At 44.7% G+C, this 19,578-nt stretch overlaps 3 protein-coding genes and 1 pseudogene across 5 annotated transcripts; 1 reads left to right on the top strand and 3 right to left on the bottom strand.

Annotated features, from left to right (window-relative positions):
* Positions 1-218: 218 nt before the first annotated feature.
* Positions 219-4,090, bottom strand: LOC310795387 (uncharacterized protein; the record flags this gene model as incomplete). Its single annotated transcript, XM_083657416.1, has 4 exons — positions 4,067-4,090; positions 2,121-2,503; positions 704-939; positions 219-302 (listed from the first exon to the last, which is right to left on the bottom strand). The coding sequence occupies exons 2-4, from the start codon at positions 2,386-2,388 to the stop codon at positions 219-221; spliced, it is 588 nt and encodes a 195-aa protein (XP_083513542.1). The 5' UTR covers positions 2,389-2,503; positions 4,067-4,090.
* A 595-nt stretch (positions 4,091-4,685) lies between these two features.
* On the top strand, positions 4,686-7,237 carry LOC310795638 (uncharacterized protein; the record flags this gene model as incomplete). Its single annotated transcript, XM_083657721.1, has 2 exons — positions 4,686-4,815; positions 5,764-7,237. The coding sequence occupies 2 exons, from the start codon at positions 4,686-4,688 to the stop codon at positions 6,393-6,395; spliced, it is 762 nt and encodes a 253-aa protein (XP_083513847.1). The 3' UTR covers positions 6,396-7,237.
* A 508-nt stretch (positions 7,238-7,745) lies between these two features.
* Positions 7,746-13,038, bottom strand: rnf185 (ring finger protein 185). 2 transcript variants are annotated; one of them, XM_083657723.1, is made up of 7 exons: positions 12,966-13,038; positions 11,996-12,238; positions 10,941-10,959; positions 10,723-10,835; positions 9,329-9,383; positions 8,757-8,874; positions 7,746-8,174 (listed from the first exon to the last, which is right to left on the bottom strand). In XM_083657723.1, the coding sequence occupies exons 2-7, from the start codon at positions 12,193-12,195 to the stop codon at positions 8,077-8,079; spliced, it is 603 nt and encodes a 200-aa protein (XP_083513849.1). In that variant the 5' UTR covers positions 12,196-12,238; positions 12,966-13,038; the 3' UTR covers positions 7,746-8,076. The 2 variants fall into 2 exon arrangements, with proteins under 2 accessions (XP_083513849.1, XP_083513848.1); XM_083657722.1 differs by lacking the exon at positions 12,966-13,038 and having other exon boundaries at positions 11,996-12,533.
* Positions 13,039-16,096: 3,058 nt separating this feature from the next.
* LOC310795386 (chemerin-like receptor 1 pseudogene) lies at positions 16,097-19,193 on the bottom strand (annotated as a pseudogene). Its single transcript, XR_014553967.1, has 2 exons — positions 19,037-19,193; positions 16,097-18,911 (listed from the first exon to the last, which is right to left on the bottom strand). The product of XR_014553967.1 is annotated as a chemerin-like receptor 1 pseudogene (transcript).
* Between the last annotated feature and the right edge of the window lie 385 nt (positions 19,194-19,578).

Raw genomic sequence — 19,578 nt, 5'->3', positions numbered from 1 at the left:
AAAACAAGAAATTCAGGAAAGCATCAACACAACATTTGTGCAAATCTTACACACACACACACGCACACACACACACACACATGCACACGCACACGTGCACGCACACACACACACACACACACACACACACACACACACACACACACACACACACAGAGGATAGGCTCTTTCCTCGTGTCCTTATGTGTAATTATCTAGTCCATTGACACATTTATATGTCAGTTGTAGTTTTCCATGTCTCCAACACCAAATGAGAGTCTTTTTTGACGCCTCCACTTAGCTCTTCGGTTTTTAAACCAAACCTGTTGGGAAAAGAGGTAATCATTCACATTTCCATAACAGCATTAACAGCATTTGGGAAACACATTATTGTCAAAACGTGTACATAATAAAAAATCAACATGAAAGATTGATCAGAGTTCAGTTCAAATACCTTGTTCCAATACAGGAGATTAGCTTGCAAACATTATTATTAATCGTCAAGAGTTTCTATCCTCATCCAAATAAGCTCAACAGCTGCACAAACAAGATAATGTGAACACTGTAGTGTACACTGTGTTAGACATCTCTATCAGTGTGGCTATAAGAACAACACTTGCTGAGGCTGAAAGTGGCCTTGATCAAGCAAAGCTACAATCTACAAGCGTCAACTCAGAAATCCACCGTCATGAGACAGTAGCAGACTAGCAGTCGTATAGTCTACCTCTACTCGTTCTTCTCGCAGGAGAGTGCGCTGTGCTAGTTTCTCCCTGGTGTTCACGTCTGGATACTGGTTCTGCAGGAACAGCTCCTCCAGAGCGTCCAGCTGGTCCTCGGTGAAGATGGTGCGGTGACGCCTGGTGCGCCTCTGTGCCTGACCGACGGACTGCTCCTCTCTGTGAGCCTCTCCCGGCCTGCAAGGCTCAGAGAACACCGCTGGAGACCATCCAAACTGACAGGCTGCACAGAGGAGGTCTGGTTTGAGAGATAAGCAGTGGGACACAAACGTTAATGACATCAATACTAGGGGTGGGGGAAAAAATCGATTCACCTAAGTATCGCGATTTTTAATGTCACGATTTTTTGGATCGATCTTTTATTCCAGAATCGATAATCGCAAAAAAAAAAAAAAAAAAAAAAAAAAAAATTGTGCTTGCAGTCAGGCCACTCACTGAACAGCAGGCCAGGCGCCGCCTACTGGTTTACTAGTGGTTTTATTACTTTATTAGTTAGTCTGAAGTAATAATTACACTTCAGGGTTAAAGTGGGTGCATCTCATTGTAAAATTGGACTTCAAACGGCCCAAATCTGGCTTCAAACGGCCCAAATTTCACGCGCGTTGGCCCATATCGGCCTGGCCTGCTTGGTATCTAATGCCCGGCCTGAATTATGATCCCAGTCCGCCCCTGTTTTTAACTATATCGCCCAGCCCTACTCATGATATATAATATACAGTCTCTAGTGTATGATTCAACTTTTCCCATGTTCTAATCTAGTGTAAAAAAGCAAACAAACTGAAAAAAGAAAAGAAAAAAATAAACAAAAATCGCAATAAATCGTAATATCGAATCGCAATAATCGTAGAATCGCAATACTTAAGAATCGCAATATAAATCGAATCGGCACCCAAGAATCGTGATAGTATCGAATCGGGAGATAAGTGAATCGCCACAGCCCTAATCAATACTGGTTTAAAATATGTGCTAACTCTGTTCATAAACAACTGAATACTTAAAGACCCCCTGCCGAAATGTTTATTAAATAGTCTATGAATGATAATTTGTGTCCGATATGTTTTTCCCCCACAAAAAAGTTTCAATTATCCCTACATTTACATCTAAGCCTACTCCTTTTCCAGCATTAAAAACTCCAGAATCTATAGTTATTATTGCACCATAACTCAAAACACAAGCCTGTTTTTCTCCAATGTTTACAAATGTAAACAACCTGTTTATTGCTTTTCAAGTATACACATCTGACATTAATTTTCAGCTCTTTAAACTGATATTCCTTGTATCTAGAGCACTGCCAGAGCTAAAATATTTACAAAAAAAGTTTGTTTACATTTGAAAGGCCCTACATGAGTTGCATACAGTAGTTATACCTTTAACTGGAGAGAGGGACTTTAATCTTGGTCTTACTTTCATGGATAAAGTCCGTCTGGAAAAGGTCTCCGCAGTGGGAACAGTAGCAGCAGCAGCAGCACAGGCAGGTGTGATGAACACCATCTGTCTGGAGTCCAGCTGGACTCCCTGATCTCCCCGCCTTCTTCTCCTTCTGTCCAGCAGCACCCGCTCCACACGGCCGGCCGTCCCCGCCGCTGTTAGGATATCTATCATCATATCTGTTCAATATGTTTTCAATGGTGAACGGGAACTTTTGCCTCTCCAACCTCATCAATCCATCCATCTCCAACACAAGTTCCAGTAGAATACCAAGAATCGTGACGACCACAACACTTTGTCCAGTAGTTCAGGCGTGGCTTCTCCTCTCCTTCTCCTCTCCACAGCTGCATGTCTGGTCCCTTATAGTGAAATTGTGTGGGAGAGGGGTAAAAAAAATAAAAAAAAATAAAACTATAATCCCCCTATGGACTAGACACATAAAACGGTTGAAACCTAATTCCTAGCTAATCTGGGCAGTTTTGTGAAGAGGTTAGGGAGGACGGCAGATTCAGTTAATCTCGCCTCGTTCCTTTCTCCGAAGGAAATCAGATTTCTCTCCGAAGTGGAGAGAGCTCCTAAGATCCTTATTGTTGTGGTGTTAGAGAAAAGGGGATTGCCTGGTATTAGAAACCTGGATTTAAAGATGAACGCTTTGCCGTGGCCAAAAAGACTGGTGTGGATTAGCCCTTAAATTAATTTCTTAATGTCACTTTCCTGTTTAGCTTTATCAGCAAATGATCGCGTGCAGCAAAAGATATTCAGAAAATTAAATCTAAATGAGGTCACACTGACTGATAGCAACAATGCAAAAGGCTACTTCACACACCAGCCAATTACAGATGAATGAAGGAATCTAGACAGACTTTCAGTGTGCAAGTGAAATGAGTGGTAACACTAATAGATGTATTTTTATTTTACAATTCTTGCATTTAGCTGAGAACACGACTCGAACCCTAAAATTCATAGAAGGGATCTATTCACGTTTGTTTTCACAATCACGCATAGTGTGTCTTATCTGTGAGACGCAGCAGTCTCTCAGTCTGACTTCTCTTGACAATGTGCACAGCTGAGGTAAAGCCAGTACAAGTTAAATTCATGCCCCCAACAAATCCTGTGTGATTTCATACAAGGCAATATACCCGTTTTTTTTCCCCCCGCACAGAATTAATGGACTTTCACAATCGGTTTTAAGCTCCTCTTATAAGGGCTTTGGAAGACAGATAACAATACAGCATCCCATCCTTTTCACGTGGACTTAATACCGAGCAGATTGTTGATGTATAGTTTGCTGAGCATTTGAGATGGCTATCTGGCAGGTTATTGTGCTTCTCAATAGAAGGAATTGTGCCCACTGGTTCAGATGGTTCAAAATTCATTACGGAGGATTAGAATGATAAAGGTTCATTTTGTTGTTGTAAGAGCAATATAATATAATAGCCTACAAGAAGTATAAAGAAAATAAACCTCATGGGCAATCACATTTTTGGGATGTTAGAACAGCTCGGCTACTTGGACTGTGTTGCTTAATTTCAAAACAAAACAAAACACCAGAACATTCTAATTATTCTCCTCAACATAATTTTTGGTGCATCAGAAATGGTGCTATTCAAATCCACATGATTTAACAAATGGCCTTTATGATATTTATTGAGCAAGTGCTGCACTGACAGAGAGGGAGGGAGATGGACTAAAAGCGGAGATGTGCAGAGGTCGCAGTAACCAACCTCTTTTACTCTCTGAGCAGCAGATCAAATGAATAGATGCCTTATTAAAGCATAACATTCATAGTGTCACCAAAGGCACCACATTATTTAATGTACGGACACAATCTTGAAAAGCAATGGGGCTAAAATCATGCATGATTAGCTAAAAGAGTCGGTGGAACCTGGGATCAACGCACAAGACTAAAAATGGATTCTTACCTGTTTGAATACTGCAATTTGGGGTTTCATCATGTCGGAGTAGGCCAGAGATACTCAAATTGCAGGGCATGATGAAGACTATGTTGAAACGCGTAGGCATACTGTAAAGGCTTTTTAATTTTTGCAAAACAGTGTGCCTTGAGTTTTTTGGTTATGACTTTTTTGATCACTAAGCTGAATACAAGTCAACCACCTTTGATCTCACTATATCTCTATCAGATCTAGTTTCTATTTTTGTTTTAGCATAAAATGTGCCTTGGGCTTTCTGAACTAAACTGAAGACACTAAATGTAACCTACATTAATCACTTTTGAGATTATTTTTTGTATCACCCACATGTTTACTGAAAAATGAATGTTCAATAGATACATAACCCAAACAATTATTTTCTCCATAGGAGCAGAGAATATCAGTGAAGTCAAAGCATGAAACGCGCGCCCCCAACTGGCCAAAGGCGGCACTGCGCTCTATCAGCAAGCGGCAAGGGACTCGAGCGGCAGCCTGCGCTCGCGATAACGTGCACAGAAGCGCAGCCGCCTGGGCGGAAAGGCGGGAGAGGATTTGCCGCTTCGCTTCCGCGTCCGCGCAGCAGCAGCAGCAGCAACAACAGTGGGGCAAAATGGACGATAAGTTAATATTGTGTGTATTTAATTGCCCAGAGCTGTACAATGTCACGTTGCCGAATTACCGTTGTACGGAAAGTCGAACACAAGCGTGGAGAAACATCAGCGCCCTAGTCGGTCATCCAAGTGAGTTTTGTTTGATCTCCCTGACAAGTTTAAGTTTATCATTTGCTTACGTTCGTGCTAGCGTTGGTTGGCGTGCACGATTTAACACCCGGAGTTGAGAAATATCGGGTGTTGCGCTCGTCAGGTTCGTGTGCGGAATATTTCTGGATGATTCGCGATGCGTGGCGCCCGTGTTTGGTGCTTTTTATCGACGCGAGGAGCACAGCGGTCGGTCGGTGTAGCCGCACGCGCACCCACCGTGCTAGCGCTAGCGGTAGCAGTTGCAGCTCGCACGCGGTAGGCCGCGCCGCACCGAGATGCTCCCCCGGTGCTGCCGCCAGCCAGCTAGCCACGCCGCACCGACGTAGTCTCACGTGGTCGGACCATACGGTCACACCGGACATGCTGTGCTGTGCTGTCCCCGGTGCTGCTGTCGCCAGTCAGCCGCTGCACCGACAGGCTGTCTGTCCCCGGTGGCGATGCTGCCGCATGCCGACCCTGCACGAGATGCTCTCAGCGCTCACGTTACTAGTCAATAGGCTAGATTCAGAGAAGCATATAATTTCCACCACTATCAATAATAAAAGCGTGCGTACTAGGATCTGTATTGTAGGCAGAGAGATAACAGTGAAACTTTGACCAAAATAGCCATTCTTCTATATTATACTCTAATTGTGTGTCAACTTCTTGTAAATGAAATGATGGCCAAGTTGAACAATGAATCAATTTCTGTTTTCATTCCAACCAAGCAGTACAACAGCTGATCTAACTGATTATCACTTCATCAGTGACATCACATTTGCTGATGACATCATCCAATGTGGGACAAACATAACCCATTTACTCCCTTTATGATTATGATGATAGTTGCTAATGTTATTTTCCATTCCCTGTGTTTCCTAGTAGACCGAAGCATTTTCAGCAAATTAATTATTGCTCTCTCACACTCTCGATATTTTACTTTTCCAGCCGACGAGTGCAAAAGAAAATGGAAGAGCCTGAGAGACCGATATGTGAAGGAGATTAAAATGGAGAGCAAGAGCAAGCAGCAAGGCGAGATGGTCCCAAGTCCGTGGAAATACAGACAGCTGCTGAATTTCATCGCGCCGTTCATCGGGTCAAGGATGGGAATAGCAGAGGTGGGCAACGACGAAGACCACGAGAATCCCGACGACTCCTCTGCCAACGCCGAGGATGACACCACCACGTCTTCTCAGGCCTTCATGAAGGCCCAGCTGGCCCTCCTGAGGAGCAAGACTTCGCTGGCCTCACAGATCACGGCCATCGGCAAGCCCGGGAGGAAACGGCGCCTGATGCAGGAGGCGGCGCTCTCGCCACCTTCTCCGGGTCAAAGTTCACCGACGCCCGCCAAGAGACAACAGGCAAATAACGACAGCGAGTCGTTGTTTCCCAGCAGGCCGCGAGACGAGGACGAACTGTTTCTGCTGAGCTTCGTCCCCGCGCTGAAGCGACTCACGCCGCAAAAAAGATGCGAGGCCAAAATAAGAATCCAGCAGATCATGTACGAAGCAGAGTTCCATGTTGCAGAGGCAGAGAGTCTGAAGTCAGAGAAACTGTCCGAAATTAGCGTTATTCTTTGATATAGCGAGACATACATTTTCTAAAACTTCTTCCACAAAGATGACCAAAATAGCCTATATATTTGTCTTTTTTTTTTACAGCATGGATTGAGTCTATCTTTTTTTGACAAGTGATTAACAAATAAAACACAAATAGTTAGTGACCTCCCTTTAGGAGAAGTGTGTTGTCCCCCCCCAGTTCATGTTGTGCAGTCAAGGTTGACACCACATTAGGAAAAGAGGCTGTGACTGTGATTAACTTTCCTTTATTTACAGCACATATGTCAATAGAGTGGATTCACATTTATAAAATCAACAAATCTGCATTTTCAAATCTGTATTATTCTACAGTATTTTACATTTAATTACAGTGACAAATAGTCAAAGTGAACAAAATTAAACGTCGCACAATTTTGGAGAGAACACTGTTTCAGAAGTCAATCATTCAACTACTTATGAGCCTCATTGCATCTTCCTTGTCCGTCTCGTCTAGAATGACCAGACGCTGTCTGATGTTTGTTTGAATCATTACAAACATGGCAATATTCATGACTTCAGTTGGTCAATTTTAACTGTGTAATTTATCATTCTTCTGACGGTGACAACAACTCACCTGTACAGAGTTTAAAATCTTTTTCAAATTGATTGGTGAATGGAGTCAGCATGGGGTAATGGCATGCTGGTATTCAGTGTTATTCACTATTCAGCATTGCAACAAGTAAAACACCAGCAAAGTGAATCAGCTGCTGTATTTAAATAACTGCTTCAAATGCAGTCAAGCAGTGAAAGTGACAGTATAATTGTATATTCTGACATACCGATTGATATGAATACAACCAACTGACAAAATGATCAATTAAAGACGCCCCAAGTAAAACAAAACAGTACAGGTGGAATGGAAGATAACATAAGATTCAGGTGGTATAACGATTAAGTAGGTCAAATAGGAGTGTCCAAGTAAATGAGCACTGATCTAAAATTATATTTTTTTTTAGCAGAATATGCCTTTCAATAAGCTAATAGTATCAAGACAATACCCAAAAGCAACTATTTTGGGGATTCGGTTGAGAGAAACAAAGGGGCTGACTACTGTATGTAACCCAGTGGTTCTCAAATGAGGGTCCGGGGAGCCCCAGGGGTCGTTGAGAGGGTTCCAGGGGGTCCCCAGGCGAAGAAAAAAAAAAATCACTATAATTCTATACAGAGGTAACACAGACTATTTTGATCATGGGTTTTATACACTTTTTGTAATAAAAATGGGGGTCCGTGGTCACATTTCTGTCAGTTTAGGGGTCCTTCATGTGAAAAAATGTGAGAACCACTGATGTAACCAATGGGCAAATGGTCTGGGAGAGCATCTTCTGTCAAAGCTTTGCATGTACGGGCACGTTTGTTGTGTGTGACCTTTGGGTTTTGGGGCCAATTTTTTTTTTTGCTTTACGCTGCAGTTTCTCAGCTTAGTGATGTGAAAGAAGAGAAACATTATCTACACTGGGATATCCAATCAAAGAAAAAGAAAAAAGAAAAACATTCAAGGAAGGAAGTAGCTCAATCAATCATTAAGTCAATACTAAAAATGTAAAGGAGGCAGAATCGAGTAGATGCAAACAGTGATGACGTATCATGTCTGATCTCGTTAACTGTCCGATCCTTTCTTTCGGGTCATTAACGCAGGGCTTTGTTTTGGTTGTCTCTGATCATTTTATGCAATTAGCAGCCAAAACATAATCACCAGAGCCACAAACAGGAAGAGTCGAGAGAGGAACTGCTCATCCGTGTGCTGTGGTGTCCCGGGGGCAGCTGTGTGCGGGGAATCACATGTTAAGCAGAGGTTATATGATATACCTTGATACACAAAGGTGCAGTCAGTGTCATCATGGCAATATGGAGAGCCATATGATTTCCACAAAACGGAAAAAAAACGGACGGAATCATGGAATTTGGTCATAAAAATGGAATCAACTGTAAAACATGGAATATTGCAGAATTTTCAATAATTTGGCTGAAATTGATAAAAGTGGTCCTAATGATCAAAATAAGAAGTACCGGTAGATCTAATGGTCGTAGTAACCTAAATGATTTCATAATTGTAAAATAGGCCTAGAGAAATGATTCGGTTTTCGATTGGGGTGTTTTGAGAGAGGGGGGTGGGTCTTGTGTGGGACCCTTACTGCACCTCACAACTTAGTTTTCATCTTGAGAAACATGTTGAGGCTGGCTGAGAGCGCCAAGTCATCAAAAAAAGAAAGAATATCACTCCTAACCCCTAAATTAAAATTAAAATGGAAAAAAATGAATTTGGGAAAGAATAAAATAGATTTCATATGGCTCTAGCAATATGTTTCAGTATATGATATGACAATATGTATGAGTGATAAATACCTGGTGGAGGTCTTCCGTCGTTGATGTTAAAAGCTGTAGCGAATATACCAAACGGAAAGGCACCGATTCCAAAGGACATTTGGAAACCTCCATCTCCAAAGCCAAATCCTTGAAATCCCTGTAACACATTTTTTTCTCACATAAACATAACGTCGTGTGTGTTTATCCTCTTAAGCCACGTACAGTATAAAGATCATATCTACAGTAAAAGCAATTGAACAAAAGTGAGACGTGACGCAATGGCCAATGCAATTTGCCGTCATTCTCAGGAGAGGGTTCTCCACCTCAGTCACAGCGTCTAATAGATCCCACTGGGAGAGATCCCTCTGTTAACGAATGAAGTGCAATGTGGGACTACAGCGCGTGCATCATCCAGCGTGATCGTTTCATCATGAAGAGATCATGCAACTGAGAAGCTGACATTGCACAGACAGGAACCTTCCATATACATCAGTCTGTGTAACGCCGGACATTAGAGGCCTAAATGTACAGATCTGACTGGCACAATAATGTAAGATCATTATGGTTTAGTTAGTCGTTAGCATGCTTTAGAACTGGTACATAGTACTTACACCGCGGTTTTCTGGCTCAGGCCTTTGCCCTTGTGGTCGTGGAGGCGTTCGTTCTCTATGACAACAAAAAAACACACATTTAAACAGCATTAAAATATGAAAATGAAATGTAAAAAAAATGCAATTGCTAAGTGATGTACAGTACACTCAATCAACGTTACGAGATACTGCATTACAGAATGTGAATTGAACAGGTTCATTACCTAGGGAAACTAGGTAACGCATTAAAGGCAGTAGTTACACACCAGGGGCGACGCGAATAAACGCTAGGAAAATGGCCCAATTCTATTCACTCCAGACGTGCATGAAAAATGTTTCAACGTCAAGCAGAAAGGACAACATGCTTTGGAGGAGCAGAGAGAAGAACTTACAGGAGAAGCCATAAGTGAAAAGTCCAGTTTTAACACCGTGTATATGGTGACCTGAGGGCATTTGGCGAGCTGAGGGTTGGTTCAGAATTTGTGGCAGGAGTGAGATATTGTAACTAATAGCACTTGTTGTCATTTTATATTCGAGACATTGATTTCCCTCTGAATCAAGTGTGTAGGTGTGTCCTCCTATGGTTACCAATATGCACAGACGGGCTGGGCTACTGCTGTGTGGCCACCTGTCTGGACGTCTCTCCACCACGGTATCGTTGCCTACACGTTATTTTCTCTCTGTCTCTCGATGTAGAACTAGTCTCGCTGGCCAGCCTCCTCTCCCTTCCGTCCGAGAAGTCTGTCGCCACAGGTCTCCATAACTGGGATAAACCCTCCCCTGTTCTCCCATTGGAGCGACTGTTTCGGTAGCAGCCGGATGTCCGCTCCCGGCTTATTACAAGCTCTGTCATTGGCTCCGACCATGTCAATGAGAGCGGCTTCCGCTCCCTCCTCCCTGTGTGTCACTGTAAACAGTGCCCTGCCGCCTCAGTGACAACAACAACGCTAACTAGCTAGCAAGCTAACGGCAGAAACCTACACGCTAGCTCGTTGCTACACGCTGAAAACGGCAAGTTGGATTTTTTTTAACTATTTTCCAAGGGCATTGCCGCTAAGCGCCACCCATCGCAATCCCACTATGGAGACCTGCGGCGCCAGACTCCTCGGACGGAAGGGAGAGGAGGCTGGCCAGTGAGACTAATGTAGAACTGTTCATGTCGCGGGTGAAAACTCGCAAAAATCGACCTTGGTCAAAAAAAACGGGCCGCAATTTTGCTCAGTGGGACTTCACCATTGGCATTGACTGGATATAGGTTCTAAAAATATTATTTGACGTGCAAATTAATCGCGCGTACTACACACACACACACACACACACACACACACACACACAAAAACACCCCCTGTGTGTAAAGACCTTAAGCCTGACACGTGATATTTAAAATGTGAAGATTTAACCAATGTGCTGCCCACCTGGGGTCCTGCTGGCCTGTGCTCCCCCGGCCGTATAGAGGGATCACTTTGTCCCGACTGATGCCCGCTTTGCACACTGGACACACTTGTCTGTTGGGTCTAGTCTCCAGCCACTGCAGAAACATGAAGAAAATGTCATGTGTCAGTTATAAATATAATGTATCAGTTACAATGCACTCTTTGGTCATTTGAAAATGTTGGAAAAGGGTTCAACTTACCTGATGCAAGCATGGCCAACTAATTGAGAGGTGATGATGAGAGGGAAGATGAGGTTGGGGTGTTGGACAGGAGAAGATAACATTCGATTAGAGAAACATTACATGCATGCATAATGTATTAAAGGAAATTGATAAATTGTATTTCCAAAGTATACAATACTGAACTAGAACATTCCCCAAATTGATAAACTGTGTGCTTTGCTCAGGATTGAACTTCTCTTTGAAAAGTTAAACTGATCAAGTAGGAAGATCGTTATAACTAATAACTAAACAGACAGAGGTTGAGTTTCTACTGTAGGGGCAGAAATGGCTGTGTGTACACACGCGCACACACACACACACACACACACACACAGCAATACTGTGCAATAGGCTACTACACTACTATACTCTGTTACATCACCTTTACAGAATTAGGCTATAATGTTACTTCAATCAATAAAATATGAATATATAATATAAATAAATAATATAAAATTTAAGTATTTTGCAAAGATAGTGACTAGTGAAAGTCACCATTAAAGACTAGTGAACCAAATATATTTTCTCAGTGTGTGTGTGTGTGTGTGTGTGTATTGTGTGATATAAGATACAATTTCAACAAAATACATTTGAGTCTCAATAAGGTTGTGTGGACTTGCAGTTTGCTGCCTTTTGGTCACAACCTCAACCATATGGTACAATTCAGGGTGTTCTAGAGACCAGTGGCTCTCAAACTTTTTCAGATAGGACCCCTAAATGGACACAAATTAGATCATCATGATGGACCCCCATTTGATACAATTTTGTAGGGTCCCCCATCTGATATTAAAGATGTTTTGCTTTTACATGTGTTATTACTGAAAGTGTATGAAACCCATGACAAAGTCATACATTATGTCACTGTCTTACTATGGATGGAATTATAGTGAAAATAAATGATCCCCCTTTTTGCTGGGGAACCCCCTGGCGGGTCCCTGGACCCCACTTGAAAACTGCTCTAGTATAGACTGCGAGCCTGTTTGAAGTGGGTGCAGGCTGTAAACATGGGTGCCACTAGCTAGGATGCCACCTACCAGAAGAGGTGTCCACACAGGCTGATCACTGCATCCTTTGACGTGTCGAGGCAAATGTTACACTCGAAAGTGCTGTCCTGCTGCGTGCTGCTGTCGGCCCCGGCCCCGGGCGAGCTGCTGCTGGAGCCAGGCGCAGGAGGGTTCGGGCTCTCGGTGGCCGCAGCAGAGCCAGAGGCTGCTGGAGGGGCAGCGCTCGCCATTTAACGCTTACGTCCACAACACAAGAGAGAGGCGGCCTCGGCCCTTCAAAACATACACATACGGATGTCCGATGGATAGGATTTGTAGCCAATAAAGTAGAAAGAGACGAGAGGACTACGTTTGAAAAAGAAAAGTGAAAGAATGTCAACTAACGTATAAGTACACAAACAACCAAATGTTAGCTAGCTCTAGCTAACAAGCTAACGTTAGCAAGCGAGGGTTGAGCAACAATGACTCTTTCGCTGTTTCGATTGTTTACAAAATACCTCGACGAGCGTTAAACCCACTAAACAAGACTGTCACTTGTAGTGACAGGCAGCGCAGGTGATATCCCGAGTTCTATTACACCTGATTGCATCACAGCTCGACCCGGTAGTAGGTTGCAGTACCAGGTGGGCGGGACCAAAATACATGCAAAATCAGTGTTGCCAGATGGGAAATGTTGAATTATCGTACCCGAGGGTCAAAATGATTGTACAAGTATAATCAGACAGACACAAATCCATATTAACAAAATTATCAAAGTATCGTACATTATGGGAATTTTGTAATTATTGATCGTACATCGTACGCAAAATGCTTCCATAACTTTACACAGGTCGATGCTAGAATGGATCAACCGAGGGGACGTGAGGAGTGATGATTGGTTGGGTTTAAGGTCAGAGGCATTGCTCTGGTCAGAGGTAGTGGTCAGGGGCGGGGTTAGGTCCCTCCAGCCGATCCATTCTATCAACCATGGGGCATCAGTTTATTTGACTATTAACCACACCTCCAGTCCAGTCCAGAGTATGGGTCGCTTTTTGACCCTTCACGCTAGACTCCTTCAGTTCAGATCGCTAAAAACTGAAGTGAAATGGCTTTATGTGTAGACCTACGGGTCGCAATCTTTTTTTTCCCATGATGGCAAAGGCTAGGCGAAGGCATGACCCGCCCTCTGAGGGGGCACTTGGCCTGGGTGGTGGCAGCCTGGTGGTGGGGGTGGCTCCCCTCCCATCCTCTCCTCTTCTCTCCTCTCCCCCTCTCTTCTCCTCTCCTCCCTTCCTCTCTCCCCTCCTCTTCTCCTCTCTCCCCCTCTCCTCTCTCCCCCTCTCCCCCCTCTCCTCTCCTCCTCTCTCCCCCCTCCTGGTTCCCCCCTCCCGCCCCCCTCTCCTCCTCCTCTCCTCTCTCCCCCACTCCTCTTCTCCTCTCTCCCCCTCTCCTCCCCTCTCCTCTCTCCCCCTCTCATCTCCTCTCTCTCCCTCTCCTCCCCTCTCCTCTCTCCCCCTCTCCCCCTTTCCTCCTCTCTCCCCCCTCCTGGTTCCCCCCTCCCGCCCCCTCTCCTCCTCCTCTCTTCTCTCCCCCTCTCCTCCCCTCTCCTCTCTCCCCCTGTCCTCTCTTCCTCTCTCCCCCCTCCCGCCCCCCTCTCCTCCCCTCTCCTCCTCCTTTCCTCTCTCCCCCTCTCCTCTCCCCCTCTCCTGTCTCCCCCTCTCCCCCCTCTCCCCCTGTCCTCTCCTCCTCTCTCCCCCCTCCTGGTTCCCCCCTCCCGCCCCCCTCTCCTCCTCCTCTCCTCTCTCCCCCACTCCTCTTCTCCTCTCTCCCCCTCTCCTCTCTCCTCCTCCTCTCCTCTCTCCCCCTCTCCTCCCCTCTCCTCGCCTCTCTCCCCCTCTCCTCGCCTCTCTCCCCCCCTCTCCTCTCTCCCCCTCTCATCTCCTCTCTCCCCCTCTCCTCCCCTCTCCCCCTCTCCTCTCTCCCCCTGTCCTCTCCTCCTCTCTCCCCCCTCCTGGTTCCCCCCTCCCGCCCCCTCTCCTCCTCCTCTCCTCCCCTCTCCTCGCCTCTCTGATTCCCCCCACCCACCCCGCTCAGTGATCGCCTTTTATACACGGTCCGAACAGCGCAGGACAACGCGTTTGGCTGGCTCAGATTTGAAACAGAGCCAGCCAATCGCGTTGCGTTGTCCTGTGATGACATAATGTCCTGTCCCCCTGACCGGATGGACCATATATGGACTTCCTCCCCCCGATTGGCTCGTGGTAGTCTCGACGCAAGACCCATGAGCTAGCTAGCTTACCGGAAGCGATATTTTTTTGAGATACTTCTGGCTCGCCTGGAAAGAAGGTGGGAGCAGCCGAGTACAGTCAGCCAATCAGAGGCCGAGAGAGGCGGGTCATGCCTTCGCCTAGCCTTCACCATCATGGGAAGAAAAAAAAACGCCGCCTGCGAAGCAGACGAAAGCAGGCGAAAGCAGTCGAAAGCAGTCGAAAGCAGTCGAGTCGAGTGCAGTCAGCCAATTAGAGGCAGAGAGGGGCGGGTCATGCCTTCGCCTAGCCTTCGCCACCATGGGAAAGAAAATATCGCCTACGGGTCTACCAGCCTACCGTCGTGGACTGTGTCCGGAAGTAATGACATGATTAGTCTATAGCGCCTCCTAGAGGGCGCTGTTTAACTTCATAAACACTGACCACTGCGCGTGATTTCTAACCCCACATAGGATAAGCAATAACCACGCCCTGTGGCGCCGGGATTGGCCAGGAGCAACACTGGAGGGCACGCAGCCCAGCGATTTCATAAACAAACTGAATAGCTCTTGAGAACGGACAGCGATTTCGAGAGCGGACATTGAGAGCGGACATTGAAATTAATTATGGTCACCTTAGCATAGTAATAATAATAATAAGCATAATAATTGTAATCTACACAATGTACACAATCTACACACGCACGCACGCACACACACACGCACACACACACACACACACACACACACACACACACACACACACACACACACACACGTGGACATGGACATTCTAATAGGCATGGCAATCCACATTTATCATTCATTCATTCACAAATGTGAGTATGTGACTGTGTTCTCTTCTACACCGTTTCAGTTTAGATAATTAGGCCTGTGATAATTAAGGTGCTGTTTCTTGCAAGTGACTATTAACATCTACCAAACATATAGCATTTACTCTCTGGGTGTTTGTGGCTTTCCAAAACTGTTGATGGGAGGAGTATGCCCTGTTTTCTCATAAATGGATGCAGTGTTTTCAAACAGACTCGAGTTCATGTCATACATTATAGAGACACATTACTAGTTCTTCTTCATCCACTCTAGAACGGGGCCTTTTGGATGCTTCACCACCACAGGTTGTAGCTTAACTGTTTGTTTTGTTTTGTTTGTCACTGCTTTACATATCAGCTCTCTATAGCATACAGTACATCGGCAAAATGCGGCCCCAGGGCCGGGACTGGCCCCTGGACCATCTCAACCTGGCCCCCAAGGTCCTCAAAGAAAAACAAAACGAAAACTCAATAAAAGGCAGAAGTAAACGCTGCTGTACATGTTGAGAAACAGGGCAGAGGAGCTGAGCTTGCACAAGACCTGCCCAAAAGGCCAGTCCCAGGTCACCAAAATAGACCATTTCCAAGGGCAGCCAGGCACAGAATAGCAAGTCGGATCCAGTGATCCAGATCACCAGACCGTTTCCTCCAAGGCCAATAACACATATAATAATAACCTAGCCTCAAGTAATCTAATCGTGTACACACACACACGCACACACACACACACACACACACACACACACACACACACACACATACACTACACACACACACGCGCACACACACACACACACACACACACACACACACACACACACACACACACACACGTGTATCAAAAAGAAAACATCCATTCTAAACATAAAACATATTTGTATGTTTAATAATAATAATAATAGTCATCATCATCATCATCATTGATAGAGAATAAAATTCTATACATCCGCTAAATGTGATAATTAACAGCTTATCTAACCAAATGAATTGAAACCTTGAGTCCAGGAAGATTTAACATAAAAGTATATTTAATACCATACATTCTCTGCAATATGTATATTGACAGAGGGCATGAATCTCAATGTACACATGTCTGATCGATGTACAGAGTCAAATATTCAGCCAATGGCCGACAGTGTAACATATGCTTTATATCATAAGGAGGAGGAAAAGGCAGAGAGGAGGGGGTGATGACTTGACTTGGAGCCTACAGGGCTGCCTGTCTGTATCAGTTGTTTGGGAACTTGATGCACTGGACAAGGTCTCAGCAAGCAAAATGAGAAGTCCTCTCTATGGGGCTGGGTGAGATGTCATGGGTGAATCTATATGTCAGATGTCATGTCATAATGTGTATGTCATGTCATCGTTAACTTATAGCATTAATTATGTGTATGCAATTATAGCTTATTGGGAAATGCCAATGGAACTTATATTTTTCTCCAACAATCATCATAATGAATAAACATTGAAATAATTTCCCAATACTTTCATGGACATTCTAATAGGCATACCTATATCCACGTATTTATCATTCATTCATTCACAAATGTGACTGTGTTGATTAAGGGGCTGTTTCTCGCAAGTGACTAGATTAACATCTACCAAACAAGCAAGACGTATGTACGGTATATACAGTAGCATAGCTACTCTCTGGGTGTTTGTGGCTTTCCTGTTGCAAAACTGTTGATTGGATCATACGCCCTGCTTTCTCATAAATGGATGCAATGTTTTCAAACAGAGTTCATGTGATAGGCTACATTAGAGACGTTATACTTATTCTTCATCCACTCTAGGATTTGCTCTGCATTCTCTAGAACTGGGCCTGTTTTTGGGTGCTTCACCACCACAGGTTGTCGGCTTTACTGTTTAGTTTAGTTTAGTTTAGTTTAGTTTAGTTTAGTTTAGTTTAGTTTAGTTTAGTTTAGTTTAGCTTTGTCACTGCTTTACATATCAGCTCTCTATTATGTCGACTAATATTGTGAGTCATGTGACTAAACCTGCTTTGGAAATTCATCAACTTTCGGTTCCTGAAAAGTTGCAGCACATAAAAAGGGACCTCCTTGGTCAGCAGAGACAACACGGTTACTGTTTCCCTTTGTATTGATATTCCCATTAAGATACGGCGCCATGGTAATAATAATAACAATTCATTTATTTTGTATAATGACCCAAAGATGCTGATAATAGGAGTCCACAGGAAACAAATCAAAACATGCAACAAGCAACAGATACAAATAATCTCTAATCTAACCATCTCATCTCATCCATCAACCATCTCATCTAACCATCTAATCAGGCAGACAAGTCAAGTCAAGTCATGGATGAGGGATTCAGCAGCAGAGTCTGATTGTAGTGATGTTGCGGAGATGGAAGTATGAAGTCTTGATGATGGAGCTGACATGGTGGTTGAATGATAGGGTGGGGTCGAGGGTGAAACCAAGGTTGTGAGCCAGGGGAGAGAAGGTTGTGAGCCAGGGGAGAGAAGGTTGTGAGCCAGGGGAGAGGAGCTGATGGTTGTGTCATCAATGGTTGATTGTGAGGGGTCCAGTTTTGCTGAGTGTGGATTTGGTGCAGACGAGAAGAAGTTCCGTCTTCAGGAAGTTGTGGGTCAGCCAGGTTTTTATTGCAGATACGCAGGTTTCGATGTGAGTGAGAGGTGGTAGTGGTGAGGGGATTTTGTGCTGATGTAGATCTGGGTGTCGTCGGCATAGCAAAGAAACACAACCGTCTGTCTGAGCGGAGGAGGCCAGTTGACTGCTATCGATTTTAGAATTTTAGAATGAGCCTATACTAAAACATGCATTGCTCTGTTGCATCTACTGTATTTGAAACTATAAAATGCAACCCTGGCCACCGATAACAAAAGGCTATAATCATCAGATTTCCGTTGTCTTGGACCTCGTGCGCCAATCGTCTGCCATTGCGTTCTCTATCCTCGACATGAAAGAGTGCTTCAGGGTTTGCTGAAAGTCATTGCCGATAAACGCGTAGAGAACCGGGTTGATGAAGCTGTTTGCTGCGGCCAGAGTGCCGCCCACCTTCAGGCCGGTCTCAAACACATGCAGGCTGTGGTTGACGCGGTCGAGCTCCAACAGAACAACGGCGTAGTAGGGAACCCAGCAGACGAAGAAGGTCGAGATGAGCGCAGCCATCACCTTGTACGGCTTGGTGGACTTGATGGTCAAACGTCTCAGCTTCACACAAAGCACGGAGCAGCAGAAGACAATGATCAGAAAGGGGACCACAAACCCGCAGATGAATCGACTCAGCGCCACTGCCTTGTGTGCGGAACCGGTGTAATCGGTGTAGCACTGTCTGACCGTCCCGTAGACCCTGGTTTTCCTGTAGATCAGCGCAGGCAGGGTGAGGACAGCAGAGAGGCCCCACATGAGGAGCACGACTCCGGACGCTTTGCGGACCGTCCGGTGGTTCTGCGACCACACAGGGAACGAGACCATTACGCAGCGATCGGCGCTGATCAGAACCAGCAGGAAAACGCTGGTGTACATGTTGAGAACCAGGGCAGAGGAGCTGAGCTTGCACAAGACCTGCCCAAAAGGCCAGTCCCAGGTCACCAAATAGACTATTTCCAAGGGCAGCAAGGCACAGAATAGGAGGTCTGAAACGGCCAGACTGATGTACCAGGTGGTGTAGACTGTCCTTTTCATTTTCCACCCGGTGATCCAGATCACCAGACCGTTTCCTCCAAGACCAAGAACACATATAATAACCTTGATTGCCACCAGGGTGTCAGCCAAGGAGGACTTGGTGCTGATGAAAGGCGCTAGTCCCCCTATTGAGAAGTTGCCATCATCGGTTTCATTGTCTGGAGATGTGTAATCCGTATACTCATAATCCAGTGACAGTCCCTCCATGGTAATATTTACTGCTCCTAAAATATAAAACACAACGCACTGGTTTACAAACAGAAACGCATAAAACTGCTTGCTCGTAAGAAAATATCCACAACATGTAAATAATTGACATGATAAAATTGTCCTGAGATTGAAGACTCACCTTCTGTCAGTGTGGCAGGCTCGCAGCAATCAGTGTGAAGTGTCACTGCAGTGTGAAGTTTCACTACATACTCCTTTCCTTCATTGAACTCATGACGTTTCGTTTCCTGGGCTGTGTCTGACTGACAGTTACGAAATCGATTCTCATCAGATGTCATGTGGCATGGAACATGATAAACTGTACTTCCCTTATTTATGACAACTATATTGACAGAACATATATAATACAATGTTTATATGTTTAATATGCAATGTTGTGGGTTACAATAAGGTACACAAAATATAGAGTCGTTGACTGAGAACATATTGTACTTTAAGCGTAATATATAGCCTAAATATATAGTAGGCTACTATGAATGAATGAGGAACTAACTAATGGTCAGTTCTTGAGTAACTCCTCATCAAAGGTCAGAGTAGCTAATCCATGACCCTTTTCTGTTTTTGTGTCTCCTAAAGCAGTGGTTCTCAAATGGGGGTCCGGGGACCCCCAGGGGGTCCGTGGCACTTTGCAAGGGGGGCCGCGAAAGGTTTTCAGGCAAATAA

The sequence above is a fragment of the Poromitra crassiceps genome (genome assembly GCF_964638095.1).
Source record: "Poromitra crassiceps genome assembly, chromosome: 21".
NCBI lineage: Eukaryota > Metazoa > Chordata > Actinopteri > Beryciformes > Melamphaidae > Poromitra > Poromitra crassiceps.
Note: the sequence above shows the minus strand (reverse complement) of the source record. Positions and strands in the feature narration are given on the sequence as shown.

What these genes read in the sequence shown, in the direction of transcription:
- rnf185 (XM_083657723.1), bottom strand. Translation starts at nt 12,195, where the DNA reads ATGGCGAGCGCTGCCCCTCCAGCAGCCTCTGGCTCTGCTGCGGCCACC. An exon ending in ACAGGCCAGCAGGACCCCAG is followed by an intron (nt 9,384 to 10,722) that starts GTGGGCAGCACA and finishes TTGTTGTCATAG; the next exon opens with AGAACGAACGCCTCCACGAC. An exon ending in CTGAGCCAGAAAACCGCGGT is followed by an intron (nt 8,875 to 9,328) that starts GTAAGTACTATG and finishes AATGTGTTACAG; the next exon opens with GGATTTCAAGGATTTGGCTT.